We start from the raw sequence: 27,369 nt of genomic DNA on the forward strand, positions 1-27,369 counted from the left end.
TCAACTTGAGGGAGTGGGTGCTGGGGGTGGGAAGGGTTGGAGGGAGGAAACACAACAAGGTCTGGAGGGATGAAAGGAAGAGAGGGAAGTGATGACATTCTGTTTTAATTAAAAAACTATCTTCTTTAAAGAAAATCTTGCTCTGTTCCAGGGTGTGTCTAGAATTAGAATAGCACCTCTTACTTTGTAGCAATAGAAAAGCAGGTTAATAATCCTAGGAGGAGGGCCTTTTTAATGACCAGTTTTGCTGTCTTAAAGTCTGAGTGTGTCTATGTTCATCACAGCCTTATTTATAATAGCCAGGAGCTGGAAAGAACCCAGATGCCCTTCAACAGAGGAATGGATACAGAAAATGTGGTACATCTACACAATGGAATATTACTCAGCTATCAAAAACAATGACTTTATGAAATTCGTAGGCAAATGGTTGGAACTGGAAAATATCATCCTGAGTGAGGTAACCCAATCACAGAAAAACACACATGGTATGCACTCATTGATAAGTGGCTATTAGCCCAAATGCTTGAATTACCCTAGATCCCTAGAACAAACGAAACTCAAGACGGATGATCAAAATGTGAATGCTTCACTCCTTCTTTAAAAGGGGAACAAGAATACCCTTGGCAGGGAATAGAGAGGCAAAGATTAAAACAGAGACTGAAGGAACACCCATTCGGAGCCTGCCCCACATGTGGCCCATACATATACAGCCACCCTATTTGATAAGATGGATGAAGCAAAGAAGTGCAGGCGACAGGAGCCAGATGTAGATCACTCCTGAGAGACACAGCCAGAATACAGCAAACACAGAGGCGAATGCCAGCAGCAAACCACTGAACTGAGAATAGGACCCCGTTGAAGGAATCAGAGAAAGAACTGGAAGAGCTTGAAGGGGCTCGAGACCCCATATGTACAACAATGCCAAGCAACCAGAGCTTCCAGGGACTACGCCACTACCTAAAGACTATACATGGACTGACCCTGGACTCTGACCTCATAGGTAGCAATGAATATCCTAGTAAGAGTTCCAGTGGAAGGGGAAGCCCCACTAAGACTGAACCCCCAGTGAACTAGACTGTTGGGGGGAGGGCGGCAATGGGGGGAGGATGGGGAGGGGAACACCCATAGGGAAGGGGAGGGGGGAGGGGGTGTTTGCCCGGAAACCGGGAAACGGAATAACACTCGAAATGTTTATAAGAAATACTCAAGTTAATAAAAAAAAAGTCTGAGTGTGTAGAATATCTGGTCTGAGAGATTAATTACTTTTTAAGGTTTCTTTGCTACCACTAGATTGTGGCTCTGTGCCCTTCTATTTCTAAATTTGAAGGATTGGTGTGAATCATGGATTGTGTTGTTAGAGCCCATGGCTCCTGTTGGTTGTTAGAGCCCATTGAAGCCCTTGGTTTTAATAACTTCTCAGAGGATTGACTCCGGATAAGCTTAAAGCTTAAGCATCACAGTCTTTGAACTTAGTGGTACTGCTGTGCTCCATATGCAGTGACACAGGAACCCAGCATCTAAGGGAAACACATTGTCAGCCATGAAGTAGAGACTTAACATTCACATTGAGGGTAACCTTGAAGTTGACTCAGGAAGGTTAACTTCTGATCATGACCCAGAATCAGTAAATGACCCAAACAGACCTTGACTCCAACTGTAACCAGTTCTCAAATGCATAACATCACAAGAATCGATTTCATTTTTGCCCTTTTCTACTTTTTCTCCAAGTCAATAGTTCTCATCTAAATGAGTCCTTTCTTTAGAATTGTTCATGAGAACAAAAGGATTGAGAAGAGAGTGTTCATTGGAAGGAATTGGCTTGACTTTATCTACCCGCATATACACTGAATATAAGAGGAAAAAGGGTGTATTGAAAGTCACCAGAAGAGAAATATAATTTCTCATTTCACAGAGGTTAATTTTGCTGCTTTTTGCCATTAATGACAACAAGCTTGGTGAAATATTGAACCTTTCAAGAAGAAAAAATTAATCCAAATCCCTTGTCAAACTTTTTTGGGGGCTTGGTTTTATATTTAATTTTTCAGCTTTTCTTCAACTGATTAAAATTTGCCTCCTGGTTCCAGCTAACACTAACTGGCTGCATCGTTTCCAATCTGTCTGGATGCTAATGATACTTTCACCCTGGGCTCATTTTCTTGTAACCATGCTAATGGGGGTTGTTGCTTCCCGAGAGGCAGAGAATTGATATGTTTGGGTTGCTGCTTCTAGTCTTTGGTTTCCTAGTTGCGTTTTTTTTCTCCTTGTTTATGCTTCTTTTAATTAACAATGAATTTCTTCATCTTTTTAATGCCTTGCTTTTCTGTTGTTTGTGGAATCTTCAGGCAATGACCTCTTCAGTAAGGATGGCTAATCAGGGGGGCATAAGTGCTTGAGGGTGCTTTTGGAGTCACCCAGGGCTCAGATGAGGTTCTCCTGCTGAAGCTTCCTTAGGTCAACTTTTCTGTCTCAAATAAAAATCGCACAGTGCTCTGTTAACTCATTTTGCCTCTTTTACTCTTGACTCCAAATCTGGTTTGCTTTTTCTCAGCTTCTCATTGTGTCTCAGGAAATATAAACCAACCGTATTTTCAGTCTTAAAGGCAATCCCATAAGCCTTTTCCTTAAGGGAACTGCTCACCATGCAAGTGTTTCGGGAGCCTAAAAGTTAGAATCCATTCCTGCCAGAGAAGCAAAAGAAACAAAAGAACTCAATGTCTGCCAACTACAAAATAGATTTTTTTAAAAGCCTGGCTAGGAAATATTGGAGTGATCATTTTGCTCCTGTGCTCTGCTATGTGAATCTGGGATCTTGGACAGGAGCTACTGCTCTCTCTCTCTCTCTCTCTCTCTCTCTCTCTCTCTCTCTCTCTCTCTCTCTCTCTCAACTTTGTCTACCAATCCATTCATATACCTAGGGAAGAAAATCTCTCACCTAAGGATTGTCTTAGATCAGCTGCAGAGACAGAATGGCCCATGTCCCCCACCTGAGCTGTTTTCATCAATCAAAATGCCAACCATGACGATAAAGCAGGCATCGCAGAGGTCGGTGTAAGTGACTGTGTGTCACAATGCCACTGTGGAACTTTTCAAATTCAAAAGGACTCAGATGGGCCAGACTTCTCGAATCTAATCTGAGACCGAAAAAGTAGTGTAAAACAATGCCTCCATGAAACAAACTTTTGTGATAGACATTATGGCAGCACGAACCAGAAACAATACGGGGAATATCTTGGTATCTTCTTGTTTTTCCTCTCAGGGACTTATATCAAAAAAACTCCTTATGTATCTGTCACAACATAGCTGGTGATGGCATATATAACATCTGTTTCTTCTATACCAGGCCTCAGGTGAGCAGACTCTATACCATACTGCCTATGACTCCTAGGACAGAACTGCCCTGAGCAGATCCTAATGCCCAGGACCGAAAGGAAGCAGTGGCATCAGGTGTGTCTAGGAGAGTTGGGGAAAGCAAGGTCTTGCTAGTTTTCTGTGTAGCAGGAAGCTAACACATGGCAGAGTCATATGAAACAGTAGACCCTATCCTTGTGAGAGAAGAACTATATTGTCCCCAGCCTTGTGTTTAGGGTGAAAAATTGTATTTTAGATAGCGCAATTATTTCAAGTGTGTGCCGGGAGAGGCCATAAACCATGGAATCCTGGAAGGGAATGGAATTGATTGGCTGCTAAATGACTCAGCTGGACCCTTTCCTTTAAACAGTGATCAAGGTCAGTATTGAAAAGAATGGTAGTTTGACATTTCCATACCCTTGGAAATTAGGATCTGGGCTACCTTGGGAGCCAAATGTACTTTTATTTTATGAAATGTCAATTATTTTATAATAAATCTCTTCTGAAATCAAAAGCTTATGTTCTCTCGAGAAAGCTCGACTGTTTGCTATCGTCCTCTGGATGGTTATTTACAGCACATTTTCTGGCTGTAAAGCTCTGTAGCCAGCTCCACTGGAGGGACAGAAGTGTCACCAGGTGCCCAAAGGAGACAGAAGGAACTGTCTGTCGTCACTCTTCTGTTCTGTCCCTTATGCTTAGGGTACATCAGTATATGAAATTGGCACTTGAATAACTTAACATAAAGTGTTCACAAGAGCAGAATGACAGAAAAGGCTTTGCAGCCATTAGGTGGATGAATCACTTGCAGCCTCCTGGGGGTCCCATACCAGCTTTTCTGAGCTGTCAGAGAACTTAATGTATTATACTGTTTGCTGTCATTTCACACCCCTCCCACTCCCTGGATCCTTAAGGAGAATTTACTATATTCATCCTTGTGTCCCTGGACACTGGTACAGTTCATTGCATACCAAAAGTGCCTAATAAATGTCAAGTGAATGAATTTGTAAGAAGGATTACTGTTATCATTTAGGGAGAAGCAGGGGAATAGGATAGTGGCTTTGTATGGGCATAAGCTACAAAGGAAAAGATTCTTCTTTAAGTTGTAAGACCAAATGTGCGTCTTTGCCATTGTTCTAGTGGTGGGAAGCAGCTCAATTACACAGAATTCAGTAAAGGCTTGTTGTGTGTATTTTATCTACTGACTGTCTATGTAAGTGTGAAATGCTTTGTTTCCAAGGGAAGCCTGAAATTCGGGGGAAGAGGCAGGGACAAACAGGGAAATGAGCTCTTCCCATGTAAATTGGTAAATTTGTTGTTGAGAGCATTCTGGGGTCACAATGGGAGGGCAGAAAGGGAGCAGGGACTGAGTGGCAGTAGACTGCTGTATCGAGAGAACCAGGAACCTTCTGAGAAAAGATGGCATCTGAATTGAGACTTGAAGCAGATGTCATCAAATAAAGGAGGAGATATACAGATGTGGAGACAAGGAAGAGAAGGATATTCCAGAGGAAATGGAAGTGTAAAAATGTACAGAATGTGAAAGTAACTTTAAGTGGCGTCAGTGACATGACTCACGGGGTTAAAACACTTGGTGCTGAGTCTGACAGCCTGATTTCAGTCCCTGGGAATTGAATAGTGAAAGATGAGAAACAATGCCTTCAAATTGTTATCAGACACAGACACAGACACAGACACAGACACAGACACAGACACAGACACACAGACACACACACACACACACACACTTACCAAGATACATATACATATATATATATTTATATGTATATATATATATATTGGTAGATAGACAGACAAATGGAATTTTAAAAAAGCACTATTTCAAGTAAATGGGAACCATGCTATTCAGAGGGCAACGGGCAGCTCTGCAACCGAACACACAAGTCCCTACTCATCATGTGGAGGAGACTGACTTATACATTATGATATGGGTGTAAGATTTTAAAGATGAACTTGGAAGAGACAGTGTTCACTCCAAGGAGACTGGTTAGAAAGTGACTGAAACAGTGTGGATAAATGTCTAGAACATAGAGTGGTGATATATTTGTAAAGAGAGGAGAGAGCTGAGAAACATTTCCAAGCTGTACTCCAGTAAGATGTGATCATAGGTTGAGTGGGGATGATAATGAGAAAGGAATGAGAAGAGATGTGAGTTTTGGCTGGTGTGACAGAGTGACACATTCTCGGCTGAGAGGGATAAAACGTAAAAAGGGAGTGAGGGGGAGGGGGTAAAGGAAGAGGAAGGAAGGTAGAGAGTAGACGTAGGAGAGAGAGAACAGTAGGAGAGATATGCTTGAGAATTAAGAAAAACTGTTAAATTCATGAGTGGACATAGTGCCTTTAGAGGATGGTGAACATTTTCAAGCCTGACGGAATTCAGGTGCCTGAATTTGAAGCAGTCAGGACATGAAACATATTCATGGAAATTGTTAAGCACACGGCAACGAGTGAAACAAAGAAAATAGATGGGTTTTTCATGAACACACTGTGAACAAGGTTTCTCAAGTATTAGCCAACAGCTTCATTTACTGTACTCACCACAATTATTTGCAGAACCACTTGAATACCTTTCTTAGAGGTTCTGACACATCAGTGGATAATCAGGAATCTGATATTTTTAACAAGGATCTATTTTTTTTTAACTTTGCATGTGTGAGTATATATGTGTGTATGTCTGTGTAACATGTTTGTGTTGTGCCTGTGGAGGGCAGCAGAGATGTTGAACATTCTTGGACTGGAGTTACATTTGGTTGTGAGCTGGATTATGAATTCTAAGAACTGAATCCAAGACCTCTGAAACACTTGCAAGTGATCTCTACTGCTGAGCCATCTCTACAGCCCCCAGGATTTTGAATTCCATAGCTTTCCTTGGTAGACATTGATTTGGCAGTCATTTATTGGGAAATCCTAAAAAAAATTAAAGGTATGCTATTGTTTATACTGTATCTGTAAAAAGGAGAAGATGACCCTGTGACAGGGAAGGAGGAAAGGGAGCAATAGGAATCAGAAGAGGACAAGGTATAATTGTGGTGAATGTGATATATATGTTTTATTACATATTACATATTATATATATATATATGTTTTCAATATACCCTGACCACACTTTCTTTACTCTCTCTCATATGTATTCCTCCTCTGTTTCTCTTCAAAGAAAGCAGGCTTCCCAATAATATCCACTGAACACAGCATAAGAAGGTACAATTAGCCTAGGTACAAACCCACATATTTAGGCTGAATGAGGCAGCCCAGTAGGAAGAAAATGGTTCCAAGAGCAGGCAAATAAAAGTCAGGGACACCCTGTGACTCCTACTGTTAGGAGTCCCACAAAAATCTCAAGCTAAGGGACCACAACTTGTGTACAGAGGACCTAGCACAGACCCATTTAGGCGCCACGACTGCTGCTTCGGTCTCTGTGAACCCCAATGAACTCTGTTTAGTTGAAGACTGTGGACTGTGTTTTTTGGGTGACCTTAATTCTTCTGGCTCCTACAGTTCTTCCTTCCCTTCCATGGGGTTCATTGAGCTCCAATGGGGAGGAGCCCTATGGAGATGTCCAACTTGGGATCTCTCTCTCTCTCTCTCTCTCTCTCTCTCTCTCTCTCTCTCTCTCCCAATAATTAGCTGTATGTCCCTGTATCTTCTCTCATCAACTGCTGGAGGACGCCTCTCTGATGATGATTGAACTAGGCACCGATCTAGACTTCTGGCAATTGGTATGGTCTCTGCATGAAAACCATTTTATGCTAATCAATGTATGCTAATAAAACTCTCAAAACACAAAAAGAAGTCAAGCAAGCAGACAGAAAGTCAGAGAAGTGATATCACAGAAGACAGGAGAACATTTTTAGAGAGACAACCTTGCTGCAGTGTCTATTCAGAATGTCTGATGGTTCTGGGAATTCTAGGGTCTTCAGAGAAAGTACAGAGGGAGGGGAAATAGTATGAATTAGGTTAAGGGGAAGAGACTGGGATGGAAAAGGGGAATGGAAAGGCCCAATCCTTCCAAAGCACTTAATTGTGAAGAGAAAGATAGGGTGGTGACTGGGGGAGAGGGAGCATAAGGTAAAAGGGTGAGGTTCATGGAATGAGTGGAGAGACTGCTTAGAACCAGGGTATAAAAATTCTGCACAGTTACATCAGGTAGATCAGTAAAGATAGGGCTAGGCAGATTTCTGAACATTTCTAACTTTGAATCTCATGGTACATTTTTCTTCCAATGTACAGTAATAGGAAAATAATTTGTAAGTAGAACTCCTATGGGTCCCATAAAACCTAATCCATCTGATTGCTAGCATAGTGTTCTGTTGCATTTGCTTCTGTCTTCAAGGGGCAATATATTGGGCAAACTCAGAAACTAGCTCAGAGGAGCTGCTATAACTGGGTTTCTAAGAGACATGGTGAAGGAATTCTTTTGGTAAATGGCAATATCACAAGATCTAAAAGAAGAGGAAATCATCTTCTGGTTGATACTCAGTAGAGGACAGAGATAACAGCATCTGTGAAGGGAGACTTAATTTTGACTATCTCTTTTGAACTAAGCCATTCTCAGCCCTAGAAGATGAATTCTAGCACTCCGTGGAAAAGATGAATTCTGGCAGTCTGTGGGAAACAGCAAACCTGGGAATTTTAGAGCAAACGAAGAGACAAACAGCCTAACAGCCTCCCCCAGAATCATCACAGAAGCAAACGTCAGCACTTGTCATTATATTCTGAGGTAGCTGAAGTAGTTAGTGACTTGTTTTTATACTTGCTCCAGTGCTGCAAAGAGCCACGTAAGAACTGCCTGGCATAACCAGGCAGAAGCAGAAGGACCACTAAAGGGAGAAGGGGTGGCTAGTGGCTCTTATCCTCAAACAAACATTTCCCAGCTACCTAACTTTTAAGTACCTTTTCCCAAGTGTTGATAATTTGAGAAAGCGAAGAAGTTTAGAAGCTGGAATGGAATGGACCATCATATAATACCTATACAAATGTACTGATTTTTGCTGTTTCTTATTCCAACTCTTCTTCTGTGTATAGGTTCAGGATAGTATTATACAAGCAACTTTAATATTGAATTTTCTTCTTGTCCATTTCCTTGTTCTCTCCGTTACTCTCTCCCTTCTGTGTCAGTGTCTATATCTGTGTCTATCTCTCTGTCTCTGGGTCTCTGTGTCTGTTTCTCTCTCTCTCCTCTCTCTCTCTCTCTCTCTCTCTCTCTCTCTCTCTGTGTGTGTGTGTGTTTGTTATGTGTGCGTGTGTTTAGGAAATGAATCCTAGTACCTTGCACAGGCTATCGCTGAGCTGTACCTACAGCCACAACCTCTCTCAATTACTTTTAGTTAGCTTTGCAACACACACCACACACAGTTTCTCAGGTAATTAAATTAATGTACATCTATTTTATGCATTAGGAGAGGTTGCATATTTGAGTTATACAGTCTTCTATAATTGGATATCTAAATTATTTCCACATTTTCATTATTACTATTAGAACTTCCAAGATTGCTTCTGCATACAGATCTCTTCTCACAATTAAATTTACTCCCAGAATTATCGTATAAATGTATGTCACCACATTAATGCTTTGGGATTTTATTAGAAAATTCCTTCCAAAGGCTTTTATTTCATTTGGAAATCATATCAGCAAGATGTGAAACATATTTAATCACATATATACCTTTTAATAACATATATACCAATCCATGACTTTGTTAAAAATATCTTTGCTAACTTATGGAAAGAGCAAATATAAATTAGAGATTTTAATTTCATAGATAATGATATAAAGCAGTTTCTATAATTTCTTTATTTCTAATTTTGCAAAATACATACTTAGTGGTTGAAATGCTCATTTTTTTTTCCGGAGCTGGGGACCGAACCCAGGGCCTTGCGCTTCCTAGGTAAGCGCTCTACCACTGAGCTAAATCCCCAGCCCCGAAATGCTCATTTTTAAAATGGGTTCATAGCACTGGTTTTCAACCCTCCTAATGATGTGACCTTTTGATTCAGCTCCTCATGTTGTGGCGGCCCCCAGCAATAAATTTATTTTCATTGCTACTTCCTAACTGAAAATTTCGTGCTTTATGAATTGTACTGTAAATGTCTGTTTTCTGATAGTCTTTGGTGACTCATACGAAAGTCTTTCAACCCCCTAAGGGTTCTTGACTCACAAGTTGAAAACCACTGGTGTATAGCATTATTCCCCCTCTTTGTTTCTTTATGTTGTTTTTAGGTAATCAACACTATGTCACCACTATGGAGAAGGTACAACAGTGATGGTGAATGATCTCAGTCTTAATGAACTCAGATTGTTAGTCATGCAATGTGTGGTGGGAATAGAGCACATTATTCAGTTCTGAACTGAAGAAACAATGATTAAATTTAGAAACCTTAGGGAACAAAGTGGAAATCTGTACAACTCATCCTTGGTTTTCCTGCAGTCTATAGTAGAGACCTGTGCAATTGGAGATGTGGGCAAATTGATAGACAGGGCAGAGCTTTTTCAGGACTGTGAAGAAGAAAATGTTCAGAAGGGTGAACAATTTAAAAACAAGAATTTGAGGCTTCAAGTTAGAAACAAACACAGAAAGATTAAAGAAAGCTAGCTACATCAAAGCAATGATGTTGATTAAAAAAAATGTTTAACAGACCACCTGACCTCTCTACTTGGAGAGAGAGCCTTTGAGATGCACCTGCAGAGTAAAGTCCCTACAAAGTACAACTGAAACCCAATGTCACAAGTTCATCCTCTGTTGCCAGTCAGCTTGCCCATTTGCCTTAGAACTGAGTAGCTAAACTCTTCTGGAAAACCATGAGACACTTTTAGAGCCATGTAACTAGCATTCGGGAAAAAAAAATGAACAGGGCAGAATATTTGGCTCCAAGACACTGTTATGGGGATGTTGGGGTGCGGGGGAACCTTCAGACTCCTTCCTGTCCTGTCTTGGGCATCTCTGTGATCCTAGGCTGATTCCTCATGCTCTCGATTCCTGAATGATTTGGTGTGTACCTTGAGCTCTCTAGATTCTGTCTCTAGAGCCCAAGCAACAGCTCCGCTGAGAGATATCATCAGCCCATGACACCTAGTCAAATGAGAGAAGCTGTAAAATTCAGAAGCCCTCTATTGTTCTCTTTGGGTCTGGACTGAAATGCATGTGGACCTTCTCTTAACACAGGAATTTTAGAAGATATGAGGAGATCCAGGGAATATCTTCCTTTGTCTAAACAGAGGCCAAATGAACAAATGCTGTCCATCTTCTATATGGAGAGGGAAAGCTAATATACATTATGTCACTAAGGCCACCAGTTTAACTCTCCATGAAATTTTTGTCTTGTCCCCTGTATATTTCTTTTCTTGTAGTTAACATTTGGAGTATTTAGTTCTTAGGCTGATTGCCTCTCCCTATTTTATCTTCAAACAGTTTTCTGTCTAAGCCTAAATAAAATGAGCCTGTTTAAACTGCTTGAGGGTATGGCCTTTTATAACAACTGTATTCTATATCCACTATTTTTCCTTTACATTAGAATCTACTCAATAGGACTAGGCTAGAGCTGGGTAGTTGCTGAGCATGTGCGTAACACCCTGCATTGATCACATCCTCGATTCTCGCAGCCTTTTAAGAGAATGCTAGGGAAGATGGAAGCCATTTAATTTCAGTTTGATGTACCATTAGAAACATCTACCATCTAATGGAAAAAAAGACTCTAAATTAGAGACAGATCTAATTGAGAACTTTTTTTTAAAGATGTATTTATTTTTATGTATGTGAGTACACTGCAGCTGTTTTCAGACACACCAGAAGAGGGCATCAGATCCCATTACAGATGGTTGTGAGCCACCATGTGGTTGCTAGGAATTGGACTCAGGACCTCTGGAAGAGCAGTCAGTGCTCTTAACCACTGAGCCATTTCTTCAGCCCCTAATTGAGAACTTCTTAATTATCCACAGTTAATATGTTAGGACACTTCTTTTTCCCTAAAACAGTAGTTCTAAACCTTCCCAATGCTGTGATCCTTTAATACAGTTTTTCATGTTGTGGAGACCCCAACCATAAAATTATTTTGTTGTTATTTTATGATTTTGCTACTGTCATGAATTGTAATCTAAATGCCTGTGCTTTCCAATGCTCTTAGATGACCCCATGAAAGGGTCCTTTAACCCCTCAAAGGAGTTGTCACTGCAAGTTCAGAACCACTTCCCTAAATGTAGAAGGTTTGTGTTATATGACAGTTTATTTCAGTGAGTGGCAAATCAGAACTCAGTGGTGTTTTATTTTAATGTCTGGGGGTAGTTTTATGGTTCAACAGTCATCTATTACTCTAGGAAAGGAAAAATATTCTGGTTCCACAAAAGGAGAAGAAATGGAAATTCATTTGAAGTGCCTAACACACACCCAATAGCTTTCCTGATATTTGAGGGCAACTGGAGCCTTATTTAACTCTTAGGTTTGACTGTCATTAGACATCAACACTTTTTCTGTTTAAATGGGCAGAATTATGTTTGGAGGAAACTCTTCAGAAGTGTTCGGATATTAACCAATCAATTCCTACAGCAATCCTTTGCAATGTGCTGGGAGGAAACTATTTTCTCTACTTTATAGGAAAGCACACATCAAGTCAAGAGTAAAAGAGGTGGCACCTTCCATGATATCTCACAGCTTCATGTGTTGATGTCATGGTAGACATTATAATTATTTTTTTTCCAATGAGCACTTTAGAGTGTTCAACACCTAAACCTTTAATCCCCCAGAAAGGACTCATCTTGACCCTTGCTCTGAGACTTCACAGTTTATCCAGATGGTTCAGGCTCCTGCTCCCATCCTAGCTTTTCTAATCTGCTTCTCTTTACTTGTATTTCTCAAGTATGTTCCCTGCAGAGGTGGACTCTTCCTTCTTCCCCATTGGCTTCTATATGGAAGCTTGTCATAATGACAACATCTATGTGCCACTTTTCCCTCTTGTTTTTCATTTGTGTATCTTGCCTAGAGTGGGAAACACATTGCATTGTCCTGCCTTATCTTTGTTAAGGGAGAAATTGGTAGAGACTCAAATAATTGCCTCCCTGGGAGTCAATTGGTTTTTGTTTTTGTTTTGGTTTTGGTTTGTTTTTGCATTCTCAAACCTTCTTTGGTGTGGGCACAAAGTTGATGTTTGTGCTGATTACACTCTATTGATAATTAAATGGCATTGGTCCATGACAGCAACACCCGAGTAGTATGGGAATATAAACAAAAAATACAAACTATGATTGTTTGGGTCTGGGCAATGAGTTCTCTCTGGAGCAGATATCCTTATTTTTGAGTAGTACAATACATTAGCAATATCTACTTTTTTGCATTACTGAAGTAAATGATAGGTATTTTTCCTGTAGTGAATGAGGCAGCAGAAAAATATAATACTCTTGCTAGAATGCACAACACAGTTGTGTGGTGTGTCTTCTTCTTTGCCTGCAGCTCCTTCCTCTTCTCTGTCCAGCTTTCAGAGCTTTCTGTCCCTGAAGGCTGACAGATGAAAAGTATATCTGCATCTTCCTTTGCCCTCTCGCTCAGTTGCATTTGGCTAGTGCGGAATCCTGGCAGGTGATCAGAGTGGGGTGGTATGAGGTCATGTGCTTCTTGTCACCTCTCTCCTCTGGGCTGTGCCAAAAAGTAACCTGCCTTGTCAAGGAAGCCAGTTCTGCTTTTTGTAGATGCTGACATCCATCTCTGCTTGCTTGAGCTTACTGTCGATAATTCTGCCATTGCCTGCTCCAAGGATTGCAGTGCCATTGTGGGTTCCTCTACCCCACCCCCATCTTCCTTTACTAAACGTTCTTAAAATGATCCTGACAGTCATGCACCAATCTGCTGAGATCTGGATAAATGATTTACCAATAATTAGTTGAAATTTGCCTAGGCTGTTTTATTTGTGGGGGGTTAGGCACTGTAGACAATAAATAAGAATTGGCTGTATCATTACTACTTGGCACTTGGTACTGAGAGAAAGATGCAGATGGTGAAAACAAAAGGGCCCCCCTTCTTACAGGCCAAGTGTTTTGCTAGATATTACTCTAAGCATATCTCTTCACTGACACTCAAAGACCAGGTATTCATTAATGTCTCTCTAAGACATATCAGACTGCCTAGAACGTACAGAGATATACCAATTTGGCTCCCAGATCCATACTTTTTATGGAGACCAGGCTGCCCCCTAGTTTTGTAGTTGGAGAATCTGGTCTTTCAGTTAAGTCCATCTATTTACTCACATTCCTCTAAGTTCTGAATTCCTGTGGGGAAGAATCTCTTAATGATGGAATTAGAGGCTTTTAAGTCAAATGTCTTAAAATTCTTGATTAATTCAGCAAGCCTTTCCAGGTCAAATCCATTGTTTGTCTGACTTTACTGATTTGTTGGTTTGAAATCATTGATTAACTAGCTCACTATGAGCACTTCTTCATGGTACCCTAAGGGTACTCATTACATACCAGATGAATAATTAAATATTTTCAATGAGTTTCTCCCTGGCAGAGCCTCAGCTTCCCGCAGCAGTTATCTAGATGGTGTTTTTCTCTCTCTAGGCATGGGCATTTAGATGACAGTTAAAACGATCCCTATCCATTTCTCAAATGAATAATATATTTCCACACTTTTTGGAGAACATATAAGATGCTGAACATCATATCTAATCATGAAGGGGACTCAGTTCCTGGAGGCTGATGAACTAAGCATTTTCCCTGTGTAGATTAGTCTCTCTATTCAAAACCTCCTCTCTTCAAGTCAGTGACCACAAACACCCATAAAGCCTAAAAGAAATAATTATTTTTTCCCCTAGAAACTCACATCCGATAATGTGTTTTTCTCTTACCTTTAGGCAGACATTTTCTTCAAGCTAAAAAAATCCTTTTTTCCTTTGGTAGCGCTGGGTCCCCACATCTAGGGGTATTCTTAGCAATAATAGTATCCATTTTCTCTCTCTACTTGTACCTTGCTGTCAGGGGGACTTTGGCCTCCCTAAAAATATCTCACTTTGATTTTGAAAACCCTGAAGAGAGTGAGTCATATGTGGTTGAAACCAGGTTCTTCAGCCTTGAGAGAATTTCACTGTGGGCTGCCAGAAAGTCCCTATCCAATGGTATTGTTCGGCTCTGGGGTCCTCTGCTGCAAGGCTACCCCTTTGTTGCGGTCTGCAGCCATGTTGCATTCTCTATAGTCTCTCACACTTTGAACTCATGTTTGGTTTTTGTTGTTGTTGTTGTTGTTTGGTTGTTGTTTTGTTTGTTTTTAAAGCAGGCAACTGTTTTACATAACTTAATTTTCTTTTTAATTAATTAATTAATTTCCATCCCAAATGCTGCCACCTTGTCCCTCTTCTAGGAAGTTCCCCCATCCCTCCTCCCTTTTATCTCTTAGAGGGCAGCCCCTTCTCTGGTGTATCAAGTCTCTGTAGGATTAGGCACATCCTCTCCCACTGAGTGCAAATATGGCAGCCCTCTGCTACATATGTGCTGGGGACCTCTCACCAGCCCATGTGTGCTTTTTGGTTGATGGTTTAACCTCTGGGAGCTTCCAGGGTTCCACTGTTGGTCTTCCTGTGTGCTGTCATGTATAATTTGTAACAGCTTATACTACTATGTTCAAAATTGTTTTGTGAACCTAATTCATTCAGCCCTTTACTGCTGCTACTCTTTTTCCTAAACATCAGACAGGCGCCTTATTTTCCCTAAAGAACTTAGACTACATCCAAGTGATGGAGCAAACACACTGTCACCTCCATCCCTCCACACCCACAACGTCAGCCTACACTATTAGTCAATGTTTTGGCTACGCTTGTTGGCCTCATCCTCTTTCCTCTAGAATAGGTCCCCCCAAAAGAATATCATCCCACATACAACCCTATCCTATGAGTAGTAAAGCCATGTCTAGAAGTAAATGAATATTAGACGTTTACCTAGTTTGTCCTTCCCTCTAGATAGTCTCCTTTCCAGTGTTTAGGAAAGTGGGGTTAGGAAACAAGGCCTTTAGCTCTATGAAACTGACAGATACTCTGGAACAGTCTCTGGAATAAGAGTTATTGTTTAAGGGGCTGGGGATTTAGCTCAGTGGTAGAGCGCTTGCCTAGGAAGCGCAAGGCCCTGGGTTCGGTCCCCAGCTCCGAAAAAAAAGAACCAAAAAAAAAAAAAAAGAGTTATTGTTTAACTAGGTAAGCGGCCCTCACCCTCTCTCAGGCATGCTTTTCTACCTCTTTAAACCAAAGATATGGAGTACTGCATAGCCACTGAGATAATGCCATTGGCTTTTGTGTAGATTTACTGGTAATACAGCAAGAGGAAGCTGTGACGTCATGCTCACACCCATCCTGTAGTCTTTAGTGTTTTCCCACTGATGGAAACGGTTATGTGGCTGATCCCTTAGTGGAAAACTGGGGAGTTCCTAGTTTCCCAGCAAGAATTAGCACGTACGATGGTTCAACCGCCTCCTCCATTCACATGAGGATCTTTAGACTGTGCCTACCACACCTATTTATTTCAACTTCGAAAAAAGTAAGCTAAGATATTTAACAGAAAGCAGATGGCGCTGGGATCTGTAACTTGCGTTTAACAAAAGCTGTTTTGGAAATGTTCTTCCTGTCCACTTTTATTGCTTTAAACACATCAGCATCTCTGCCTGTTCTGATGAATTATTTAAGAATCACTGTCCCAGTCCGTGGCAGCATTTCGAAGTGCACATGTTAATCATATACTTGATTAAACATTTCCTTGCCTTTTTCTCCAGCATTTCAGTTGCCTCTGAGTGGATTACAGTTTCAGTGAGAGCACTGACTTTGGAAGCAGCTAGTGTGGCATCCAAACTACTCAAAACCGCACCATGGAGAGGAACACTTGCGATGTACTTTCTCGGAGCAAAAGTGTAAGTACCTTGTGTCTTCACTTCTTTTGTAAAATGTGTACTTACAACGTTTCTAGTTTTCTTGGATTTAATGCTGTGGTGTTGCAGTTAGGTTTGGGAGAAACCTTTGGTTAACTTTCAGCATTCTAACCATATGCAGATTGTGAACAAATAAAGACTCTGTGTGGCCTAGTTGACATTTGATGGATTTTCTTTGCGATTTAGATGCCGTTCCACTCATTCACATAAGCTTCATTGCATGATGGTGAACACCCTGACATTTGAGTACATGAAACAAATATATCGTTAAAGTTAAACCAGGAGAAATTTGCGCGTTGACTGTCTAGAGTCTGTCTAGAGTGATCCAAAGGTATACATTGAACACATGCTAAAGGTACTTATCAGCCAAACATTTTCTGAGGCTCTGTCTCTTCATTAGCTCCTCACTCTGACAGAGGTCTCTAACGTCAAGCATTTGTTCCAATTACACAGTGCTGGGTAAATGACAAATTTGAGTCTTCTATTATCTTGTGAGGGAATAAACAACAGGAAGCAAGGAGAGCAGTTGAAGGAAAGCAGTTGCCGGTACCAGGCAAGGGCTGGAAGCAGATTTTAATTTTCATCAGGCAAGTTCTAACAATATGTCCCTTTGTTCATTTACCCGAGGGGAAGAAGCATCCAAACAGATGTGCTCGTGACGTAGGAACACTCATTTGAAGGCATCGGGCAAACCACAAATGCAAACACATTTCGCTAGTGTGGGAATGCTTTGTGTTTAATCCTGAGATCCTACCACTACGGCCCGAGGCCACCTTTCTTTGTCCTACAGAATGGGGATGAGTATGTGGAAAGGATAAGTTAGTATGCCTTACAGCATTTACAAAGAAAAGAGGCTATACTGAGAGGTATGGCAGTCATTCAATTGAATCCCAAGTTTAATAGCCAACTAAATAAATTCAACAAATTGGTGGAGTGTTCACGTTCATTTGTTTTAGTAGTTGGTATTTGGTAATATGGAATTTGCATAACATAAGAGGCCAGAACGTTGTGCCTAGAATTCTTTTTATCAGTGTGCATAGTTGCTCATTTTAATAGGGGTGACCTGCATACAAATTACCAAACTAAGAATATGTCTGTTACTGAGTTCTCTTATTATAAATCAAATATGATTTCATTTTAATTAATATGATTATTATGATGCTTCCTTTTGTTGAATGTCAGTGGCAGGTGATTTGAAATATGTGTGTGTGTATGTGTGTGTGTGTGCGTGCGTGTACACACGCGCGCGCGCGCACACACACACACAAAGGGGAAAGTGTTTTGGATAATTAATACATACCATTTAGTTCTTCTCCGTTCTTGGAGGGAAAACTCTTCTAAAGGTAAACAATTCTCTATAGTGCGACTTTAAAGGAGCAGGAGTCCTGGATGATTCTAGAAGGTTCTCTATGTGCCTTTGTTTTGTACACGATTTCTTCTCTCTAGAAAGGCTCAAACTCCCCAGACCATGAAAGCTTGAGCTGCCTACGTTCAGGTGGCAGGAGCAGCGGGGTTCTCATTTCCTCTGCTTCCTGGCTTCCTCAAAAGCCACTGGCGCAAAGAGAGCTGTTGCGTTTCATCCACACAGCTGAGCGACTCTGAGCAGGGCATGACTCCTTATCTGAGAAATGAGTTGACTGATTTACTAGGAAGAATTTGCCACTTCTAGATTTTAGACGTGGTTGGGTGGCATATCATCCCTACCCATGAAGTCTTTGTCAGGATAGAATCCTGCACCGCACCCTCAGAAGTAGCTGCTTCCGTTTTGTTAAAGAACGTTCAAATAATTTAAGAACTGTCAATTCTTTCTTTTGGCATTATTACATTTGGAAATTAAAAAGAATAAGCATTAAGTGGGAAGACTGTTTCTGTGACTGTCCACATGTTACTGCGGAGAGCCTGTAACCGTCACCATGAATGGAGGCATATCAGTCACATGTTACTGAATCGATCCTGTGTCTGTAACTGTGGATCGCGGCACATTATTTATTTTTCACTTCAGGGACAAACTAGAAAGAAGCAACTGATGAAAGAAAGGGTCTATGTTGTCTCACAGTTTGAGGTTCTAGTCAAATAAGGCAAGGGAGGAGTGGTGGCCTCAAGGCATCTATATAGTCTGGAAGCAGAAACCTGTTTGTTGGCACTGAACTGGATCCTCCCTCATTTCCTCTTTTCATTCAGTCCGGCCCCTGGGCGGATGCTGGAGTGATGTTATTTATACACAATCAGGAAATGTTTTCCTTTTTCATGTAAAACTCTCTGGATATCACGTTCAGCAACACATACACTTATGTGTCTCCTATATGAGTCAAATCTAATTAAGTTGACAATGAAGACATATATAAGGCATACAAGAGAAGAATGGGGAAAGACTATTTTTAGACATTCACTTTATTCCTTTCTGAGAAGAGTTATCAGTGTAGTTTGTAACACTTAGGCAATCACTAGATAGTGTAAAAGAAAAAAGGCATAAAATGGGTAGTTAGACAGATTCCTGTTTAACATAACTTTTGAGTTTAGGTCTCATGCTCATTTATAAATTAATCAGGCTGGCTTATATCATAAAATACCAGATTGGTGGCTTAAATAGAAATGTATTAGTTTTTTTTTTTTTTCAAAAATTTAGAGGCTGAGACTCCCAAGAGTCAGATACCCCCAATTCAGTTATGGTGAGGGATCACCTCCTGGCTTTCTGTTGTCTTGTAATTAGCTGCATCCTCACTGGACCTCACAGAGCAACAACAACCCCCCTGGAGTCCCTTCTTATGAGATCTGTCTTCTAGAATTCCTCTCACCCCCACTTCTGACGAAAGTCTTTGCATTTAGAACTGAGGATGTAACATCTGAATTTAGGAGAGAGGCACAAGCATTTATTTAGCTTCTAACGGTTTGATGTTCTTTTTACAATTAGTAAATTATTTTTACTTACTCACTTTATATGAACTGTCCTCCTGCCAGTCACCCCTTCCCACAACCCTTCCCCCTCTCCCCCTTCTCTCCTCCTGAGCAAGTCAGTTTGACATTCTTTTCTTTTTTATTGGAATTTTAAGTTACATTTCAAATATTATCCCCTTTCCCGGTTTCCTGTCCCCCCTATCCCATCCCCCCTCCCCCTGCTTCTATGAGGGTGTTCTCACCTACCCACCCTGACAGTTCCCTACACTGGGCCATCGAGCCTTGGCAGGACCAAGAAGGGCTTCTTCTCCCATCAATGCCCAACAAGGCCATCCTCTGCTACATATGCAGTTGGAGCCATGGGCTTGTCTTTGAATGGTGGTTTGTTCCGTAGGAGCTCTGGTTGGTTGGTATTGGTGTTCTTATGGGGTTGCAAACCCCTTTAGCTCCTTCAATCTTTTCTCTAACTCCTCCATTGGGGACCCTGTTCTCAGTTCAAGGATTGGCTGCAAGGATCTGCCTCTGTATTTGTCATGTTCTAGCAGAACCTTCCAGGAGACAGCCTTATCAGGCTCCTGTCAACATGCACTTCTTGGCATCAGCAATATTGCAGTTGATATTCTTACAAAATGATTTCAATGTGTCACTGGGATATATAAACCCAATATGATCAATACTGAAGAATCATATTATTTCAACTGTTTGACATTAGAGAGATCAAAATTTCCTTTTTTTTTTTTTTCCGGTTTACATTTGAGAACTCCTTGTGGTGGTTTTGAGTTTCCAAGCAATTCTTCATAGAACTAGGGGCACATTTTAATTTTTCTCTGAATCATTGTTTTGCTCTGAGATTATTACTTTTGCTTATTGTATGTACCTTTTCCTTAACATCTTCCTAATGTTACAAGGACACTGTTTTCTGAAATGCCTTACTCTGCCAATGGATGTACCAAACTGGACTCAATGGAGGTGCAGGGAATAGTGGTGGTAAAGGAGGTAAGCAGAGGAAAAGAAAGAGGGAGAAGGAGAGGGAGGGGCAAGGGGGAGGGAGAGGGAGAGGGAGAAAATGTTGGATGAGAATGGAGGAGGGGTAGAACTGGGTGGAGTTGGGGGAGGCAGGATGAAAATGGTCACAATGCATTATATGACGTTCTCAAAGAATTAATAAAAGTATGATTTAAAATATCAACATACACGAGAGGTGCATGAACCCAACAGGAATTTGATTCTCTTTACTTGGTTCCAAAGTTGTGTGAAAATAAATTCTTACTTAAAAGAATGGGTCCTTATAAGAGCTCTCCTGTTATCCTCTGAGCTCATGATTTTTTTGGAATAGATCTTATATGGTAAATGAGCTGGATAAATTTTAATAATTCATTAATCAGTTCTCCCATATACTGAATCCTAAAGTATCTTTTATGATTTTTACTGAAAACTTCCAATTTGAGTAGCCTAAATCCATTGGAAGAAATCTGAGATGTCATCTGCTCAATTAGATTCTTTATTTTCTTGATGAAATTGCCCTCTGTCTCAGGATTCTTTTGGATGTTCTACATTGGGACAAATGTGTCACTCACCAGATGTCTTTAATTGATGTTCCCTGTTCTCTTGGGCAGAATTGTTGTTTAGTGTTTATTCAAAGCTGGAAGCAATTCCTGGCTATTTTCAGAGCACTGAAAATCCAGAATTAGTTTCCTTCTTTTCTTTCTTTCTTTCTTTCTTTCTTTCTTTCTTTCTTTCTTTCTTTCTTTCTTTCTTTCTTTCTTTCTTTCTTTCTTTCTTTCTTTCTTTCTTTCTATGCTGAACCAAAAGCCCACCTATGTAGGCTGTCGGTTCTGAATCCAGGAACTGGGATCTGCTCTGGTGGGATGTGTCAGTGGGTTTTCTCAAATTGCTTCTTGTCATACGTGATTTTTAAAAATAGTGTCCAAAGCTCATATGCAAAATATCTCCTATTCTTAAAAAACAAAAACAAAAACAAACAAACAAACAAACAAAAAAGTTTTCCAATTGTATCTTTACACTTGCTGAATATGTGTGGAATCAGCGACTCTCCTGCTGACCCAGAGTGAAGTGATTCACACCTTTTCATCTACATCTTTTTGTATGGGTGCCCACCTAATGAAGAAAGGCCTAAAGGAAACATGGAAGGGACAACCCACTTTGCACTGGCACTGCAGAACTACCTGTATGTGTTATTCCTTCCAGTTACTCAGAGATCGCCTGGTTTGAGATTTTATGGCTGAAGTAAAACTAATGGATTCCTCACCAGACTAACCTTATCTCCCTACTATATCCCTGCCCGTCTGAGATATACTGCTGCAGACTTGTATCAGCATACCATCCAGACAAATTAAGAAAGTTAAACCCCTATCTTTTTTTCCACTCCTGTTCACTCACTAGGGAAGAAGAGGGGTCAGGAGAGATACCATTACTAAAACATTTTGGAAAACACAAATAAAAAAGCAAAATAAAAAAAATAAGATTCCTTCTGGGCTTTGCCAGCCATGAACTGAAGTGAGAACTTATTGTTTTAGAGATTTGATTAATTTGACTATTATTCCTGACTCCCAGGTAATGTTTCTGTTTTACAAAATTCAATGAAATATTTATTAAGCAGCTAAGGGTATGTTAGGCTCTGAACATCTAGTATGAATAGGATTCTTGATGGCCCTGCCTTCATAGAACCTATATGACAACTGCATTTATAAATTTTATGATTTATTGAAATTACTTCATCAGCCTGGCCCCCAGGCCTGATGACCCAAGCCTATTTTGCTATGATTTTCAGTTCTTCTCAAGGGCTCAGCCTTCCGTCAGCCTCTGCATTCTCTCTCTTCTCCACATTGTGCATATCCTCTTTAGAAGAGATATTTTAGCTGTGAATAATGTGTCCTAATTGTCAATTATGTTCATTGTTGCAGAAACACAGATTATTTTAGAGTAGTTGAAAAGATTTTTTCTCAGATAATCAACAATGGTATAAGAATAGCTGAGGGTATAAGGAATATGAGTTTAGAAAAGAAAAAAAAGATCTGAAAGAATAAGGCGTGATCAGCAGCCGTTTGCCTTGAATCAATCATAGGTCACATGACTGTCCCAGTATCCAAACCAGTCACTAAATTGTTGTCTTAGAAACAACTCACATTTTCAGATATGGTAATGCGTTTGCTGTTTCCTTTTAGGGCAACTCCAAGTGGGAGTTGAATTTCAAGTGATTATGACCAAGAAATAATTGCATACATTGTTCTTAACAATGTAAACACCAAGGGCATATCAAAATGTATAGGGGTCCTCTTGAATTGATGCTGTATATTAAACATTTTTTCTTACAGACAGTATCACCAGAACAAAAATGGGAAAATTTTTAGGAAAAGTATATTAACTTTCTGGAGATTTCTGTTAGTAGTATTTTCTTTTAGAGTTTTTTCCCCTTGAAAAGTCATATTTTTAGCTGTAGCCAAATTTTGATCCTAACAATTTGTCTGTTACTTTGTAACCTATGAAATAGCTATCAAGGGGCAAGAGTTCTTTTGTTAAAAAGCAAGCAAACAAACAAACGAAAATCTTCAAATGGTGCCATCAGCGTGTTTGCTTTTTAGGTGCTTCCAAGGGCAGCATGGACTGGTCCTGAGGTCTTCCATGGCAGTCTTGTCTTTTAATCTCTGCATCTTGATGAAGAATGCATGAGCGAAAGCATTTAGTAATCTGAGTTATTATTAAGTGCCCCAGAAAATTCACGGTGAGCTTTCAAGGATAAAATGAGCAAACTATACCAAAAGCTCATTAGGAAGGGAAACAAACAAAGCAACAAACCCCCGAGCTAAACCAACCAGTGTCAACGAAAAAGTTAGAGCATGTCCAATTTTTATACGTGTACATCTAAAACCAAACACTGAGTCCTTAGGGATTTTGCAGCAGAATTGATCCATCCAACAAATGGATCACCTTGACCTCTTTTTATTTTTAAATCTACTTTTATTTATTTACTCTCCATTAGTTTCAATCCGGGATGGATACAGCATCGCATGGATTCTGTGTTTAATGATCTTTGCAGTAGACCTCTTTTATTCCTGAGAAGGTGACTTGTGTGTTCATAAGCTCGGCCTCGTGGCAAATGCTGGCATGAAGGCCCGTGGTGTTTGATGGTTATTAACTGGCAGTTCAGCCAAAGAAGCGTGACTTGGATGGGCTGTGCCAGGGCAGTGTCCTTGCTCTTCCATTTCTTTTGTCACTGATAATCCCTTAGTATATGCCTGGAGTTGATCTTATGCCCCCATTTATAGAACACAGATTAAAAAATGGACACTTAAAGTTTGTTTTGTCTTGTTTTGCTATTACCCTGTCCCCCTTCTTCCTAATGCAGTAATGTGGAGTTCTGTTTTTGGCAGTCTTGCTACTGTGTTATAAATCTGATCGTGTGTTAGCTGTTACCATCCATAGTTTAATTCAGTCAACAGTGTTTATTAAGCCCTTACAGACTGTTTGATTATGCTATAATAGTTGTACTTCGTAGAACTGCGTTCCAAATGGTACTTGAGGGACTCAGAGAGTCAAGATACCATAGTGTACTTTGGCATTGGGATTTTAGGCTTCACAGGGTATCTGGCTCACTGAACATTAAAAAACTAAATGTAATAAAACTACCCACAAGCAATACTGAGGGCCAAGGAAAGCAATCCTTTCTATAAATCCATTTAAAACAGAAACTAAAGGCCAGGCTTTGGAATTCCTTTTCTCTGCTTATTGAATATATTTTAAAATAGTACTAAGGCCCCAACTTGTGTGTTTTTTCTCTAGAAGATCCCAATTCCACAGCACTACTTTGTCAACAGGGGTTCATTTCAACACTATATGAATCATAGCGAATGAGACATAAACATTGTCCAGGAACAGTAGTCTCTGAAGAAATATTCAAAGATCGATAAGGACCTCCAGGAAAAGATGAAGGGTTCTGTATACACAGAAGGAACAAGATAATAAAAATTGTTTTCTCAAGTGTTCAAGTAGGAGACGAAAACACACACCTCATCACCAAAATGCACATGAAATAATAGATAGGGCACTCACAAAATGCCAAGTCACTGGGTAGGTGGTACTGATGTGAAAGCATTTCATGTTTTGACTTCCAAAAACTATTCATGGATCAAAAACATCAGGCAAAAATGGAAATCAATATAGGCAAGAGAAACATACATTGGATGTAGGTTAACACTTCCTGACAGGGTGACCAGAAAGATGGCCTAGTAGGTAATGCACCTGATGCTAAGCCTTCAGCCCCAAGTTCAAGTCCCACATGGTAGAAGTAGAGAAGTGACTCCCAAGGGGCCTTCTCTGACATTTTACATGGCAATTCATGGGACAACACACACACACACATACACACACACACACATACACACAGTCTTTACAAACATTTCTAGGCAGAATTTTTTCTAGCATTCAAACAGTATTTGGGGGAATTTTGAAACGACCTCAAATAAAAATTTTTCCCAAAGTCATGGTTCTTTGTGTTTGTATTATTTTTCACTTCATACTATAAATTATATAAAATTTGAATCTGTTAAAATTTTTAACTTCTCACCATCAGATTTACAAATGTTGCATAATGTGTGCTTCTGTAGATAAAAGCAGACTAACGTTCTCATTGACTCCTCATTTGACTCCCAATTTACGCAGTTTCATTAAAGCGGTGACTACATTGGTGAGATTAGGCTGTACCTTAATTTCACCCCTTCTTCCCACTATACAACCTTGCAAGTATTACCTTGGTGATCCCTCTTTTACTCACATATCAACACAGAGGACAATGTCTGAGTGACTGAGATTTCTTGGAGCCATCATTTCTTGACTCTGCAATTCCTACATCAAGTCTTTTTCAGAATAGGCTCAATGAAAAATTGTCCATTATGACAAAGAAAGTCTGTATTTTTAACCTTAAAATCAGCTACCATTCTCTCCCAAAGTCTGCCTAGGAAGCTGGTTAATAAGCGGAGTGTGTCTCATCTCTGCTCACAGTGCTTCAGTTGGACATTTGGTTTCTCTAAGTAAATAAACAGAATTGAAAATGCTTCACCAGTGTTTGGAAGTATAAGACACTTGTGATTTTTAATAATAATTTATTGCTTTTAAAAACAGTCTATTTCTCTAAACTCATGTCTGAGATAAAGGTAGAAAGGGTTTGTAATATTTTGAGAGGCTTTACTTTGGAGAAATCTGAATTCTTTCATTTTAAGTTGTTTCTGCAGTTCATCTGGTGTGTATCGAGTCCGTTTTTCTTTTATTGAAACAACAAGCTTTTACCGTAAGGCCACATGTGGATGGTGTTGTATTGCCCCACCAGCCATGAATTATAACCAACTCCAACTCTAAAATGCACCCAAACTTCACAGAAACAGGATGTAATGGAAGGAAATTATAATGCAGGAAGAAAAGCCATAGGTCTGGGTATGAAAAATAATCACTTCTGGTGCAACCTTTCTCTGATGTTCTTTCTCCTCAGTAACTGATTTCTTCCTTGTGCTTTGCTTGTGTCCCCATAATGGAAGGCATTTTTACTTGAATCCTGTCTGGTGTCAACGCCCTTTCCTCCTGAGACCCAGGAGTAACCTCTAGCTTCAAATCTAAATAAACATATTCATTTCAAAGGTGCAACTCTGTATACAAAATATTTCTTTCTGTACAGCATTTTGTGAAAACTGCTTAGATGCAATTGCCAGCACGGGAGATAGGAATTTTAACCTGCTTTTTGCTGAGCCACAGATACAACTTTCTCCCAAGTAGGAAAAAGACTTTTCTTCAGTGGAACATTTTCTAAGATTATATTAGTTTTCAATTTTAGACAAGAACACACCCATTCCTCCAAAACTACTTAAAGGCATGGGAATTACAATGAATCAAACATTTATTCTTCCTACCCAACTGCATTACCTCTGTCATTCTCAGAGGGAAACCTTAAGTTCACACTTTTAGTGTATTGGGGAATCCAGTGTGAACCATTTCTCTTCTTAATCTCAGAGTTGCAGATCTCTGCAGGAAATGATTTTTTCCCACTACCATTATAGAGAGGAAAAAATATATGCTAGACAAAATATATGTTCAAGACTTCTAAATAATGTGCTGAACCTCTAAGATGGCTGGGCAACCAGTCACCCCAAAATCTGAAAAGACAGAATCACCTACAAAAGAGGATGCCATCATTTGTGTGCACAGGTAGAAATCACCAGAGGCCACATACACCAGTAAAAAGATTCTTGCTAAATTTTTGAATGAATTGCTAAAGGATAAATGTAAGGTAGCATGAGAATATGGTCATAGTGGATATTGTGGGTAGCAGGGTATATCTTGTGGCATACATTTCTTCCAATAACCTTTCCAGGCATCTATTGGGAAGATTAACAGAAAGAGAATCTGCTGTCCCCAATGAAAATAAACAAGAATCATAAAAGAACTCCAAAACTTCTAGTCTTTGGGCATTGTAGGATAATTTTCATGCATGTTGGAAGATAGAGATGATGAAGGATATAGAGGAAGTAATGCTTGATCTCTAGGGTCCAAGATTGAAGTATGCATGAAGGTCATCACTTCAGTAGAGGAGAGATGGGATGCACCCTAGAGATTCAGGGACACATTACTGAGATCAGTTTTGGTTAGAATACCAAGGAACACTCTTCTTGCTTGATCTTAACCAAGACCCTAACAGGTATTAGGCAAAGATAACTAGAATTTGTCAACAATAAATCCAAGAGACAGTTTCTCTTTTGAGACCGAATCTTATAACACACCTAAGGCTAAAGGGTAAGTGAATATTAGTAAAATTGCCATAGCCAAACCTTTCTACTATCAAAGCATAAGAGATCCACAGAGATATGCAGATTACTGTGGTTAGTCATAGTTATAACAAATTGAGTGTATTGATCAGTTCCTAACCAAATGAAATATGCATCTCATGTTGAAGGCCTAGGGAAAGGAAACACAATCAGATTCATCTTTAAGCTCCCCAAAATGTATCTTACTATTTGCTCTCCTATATGATATTTAGCTTTCAGCAAAGCAATGATATGCCAAATGAGATGGTAGGAAAATAAAGTTATAATGCACAGAAACATTCCAGGAGTGGATAAGGGTTGCAGCTAATAACATGAGGAACTACAATTAGTTGTTTCAAAGCTCAGATGAATAAGTTTGGCAGCATTGAGAACAGATGTGTAACTTTGGCAGA

General features: G+C 39.9%; 1 protein-coding gene across 7 annotated transcripts in view; it reads left to right on the plus strand.

Moving 5' to 3' along the window:
• Pde4d (phosphodiesterase 4D) overlaps positions 1–27,369 on the plus strand; it is a 1,511,604-nt gene that overhangs the window by 393,357 nt on the left and 1,090,878 nt on the right. For 6 of the 7 annotated variants that reach the window (XM_087616181.1, XM_087616183.1, XM_087616180.1 and 3 more), the window contains one exon: positions 16,101–16,235. In XM_087616181.1, the coding sequence (XP_087472307.1) occupies positions 16,194–16,235 (42 nt within the window). In that variant the 5' untranslated portion in view covers positions 16,101–16,193. 7 annotated transcript variants of the gene reach the window in all.

This window comes from Rattus norvegicus, chromosome 2 (assembly GCF_021556685.1).
Source record: "Rattus norvegicus strain SHRSP/BbbUtx chromosome 2, alternate assembly SHRSP_T2T, whole genome shotgun sequence".
NCBI lineage: Eukaryota > Metazoa > Chordata > Mammalia > Rodentia > Muridae > Rattus > Rattus norvegicus.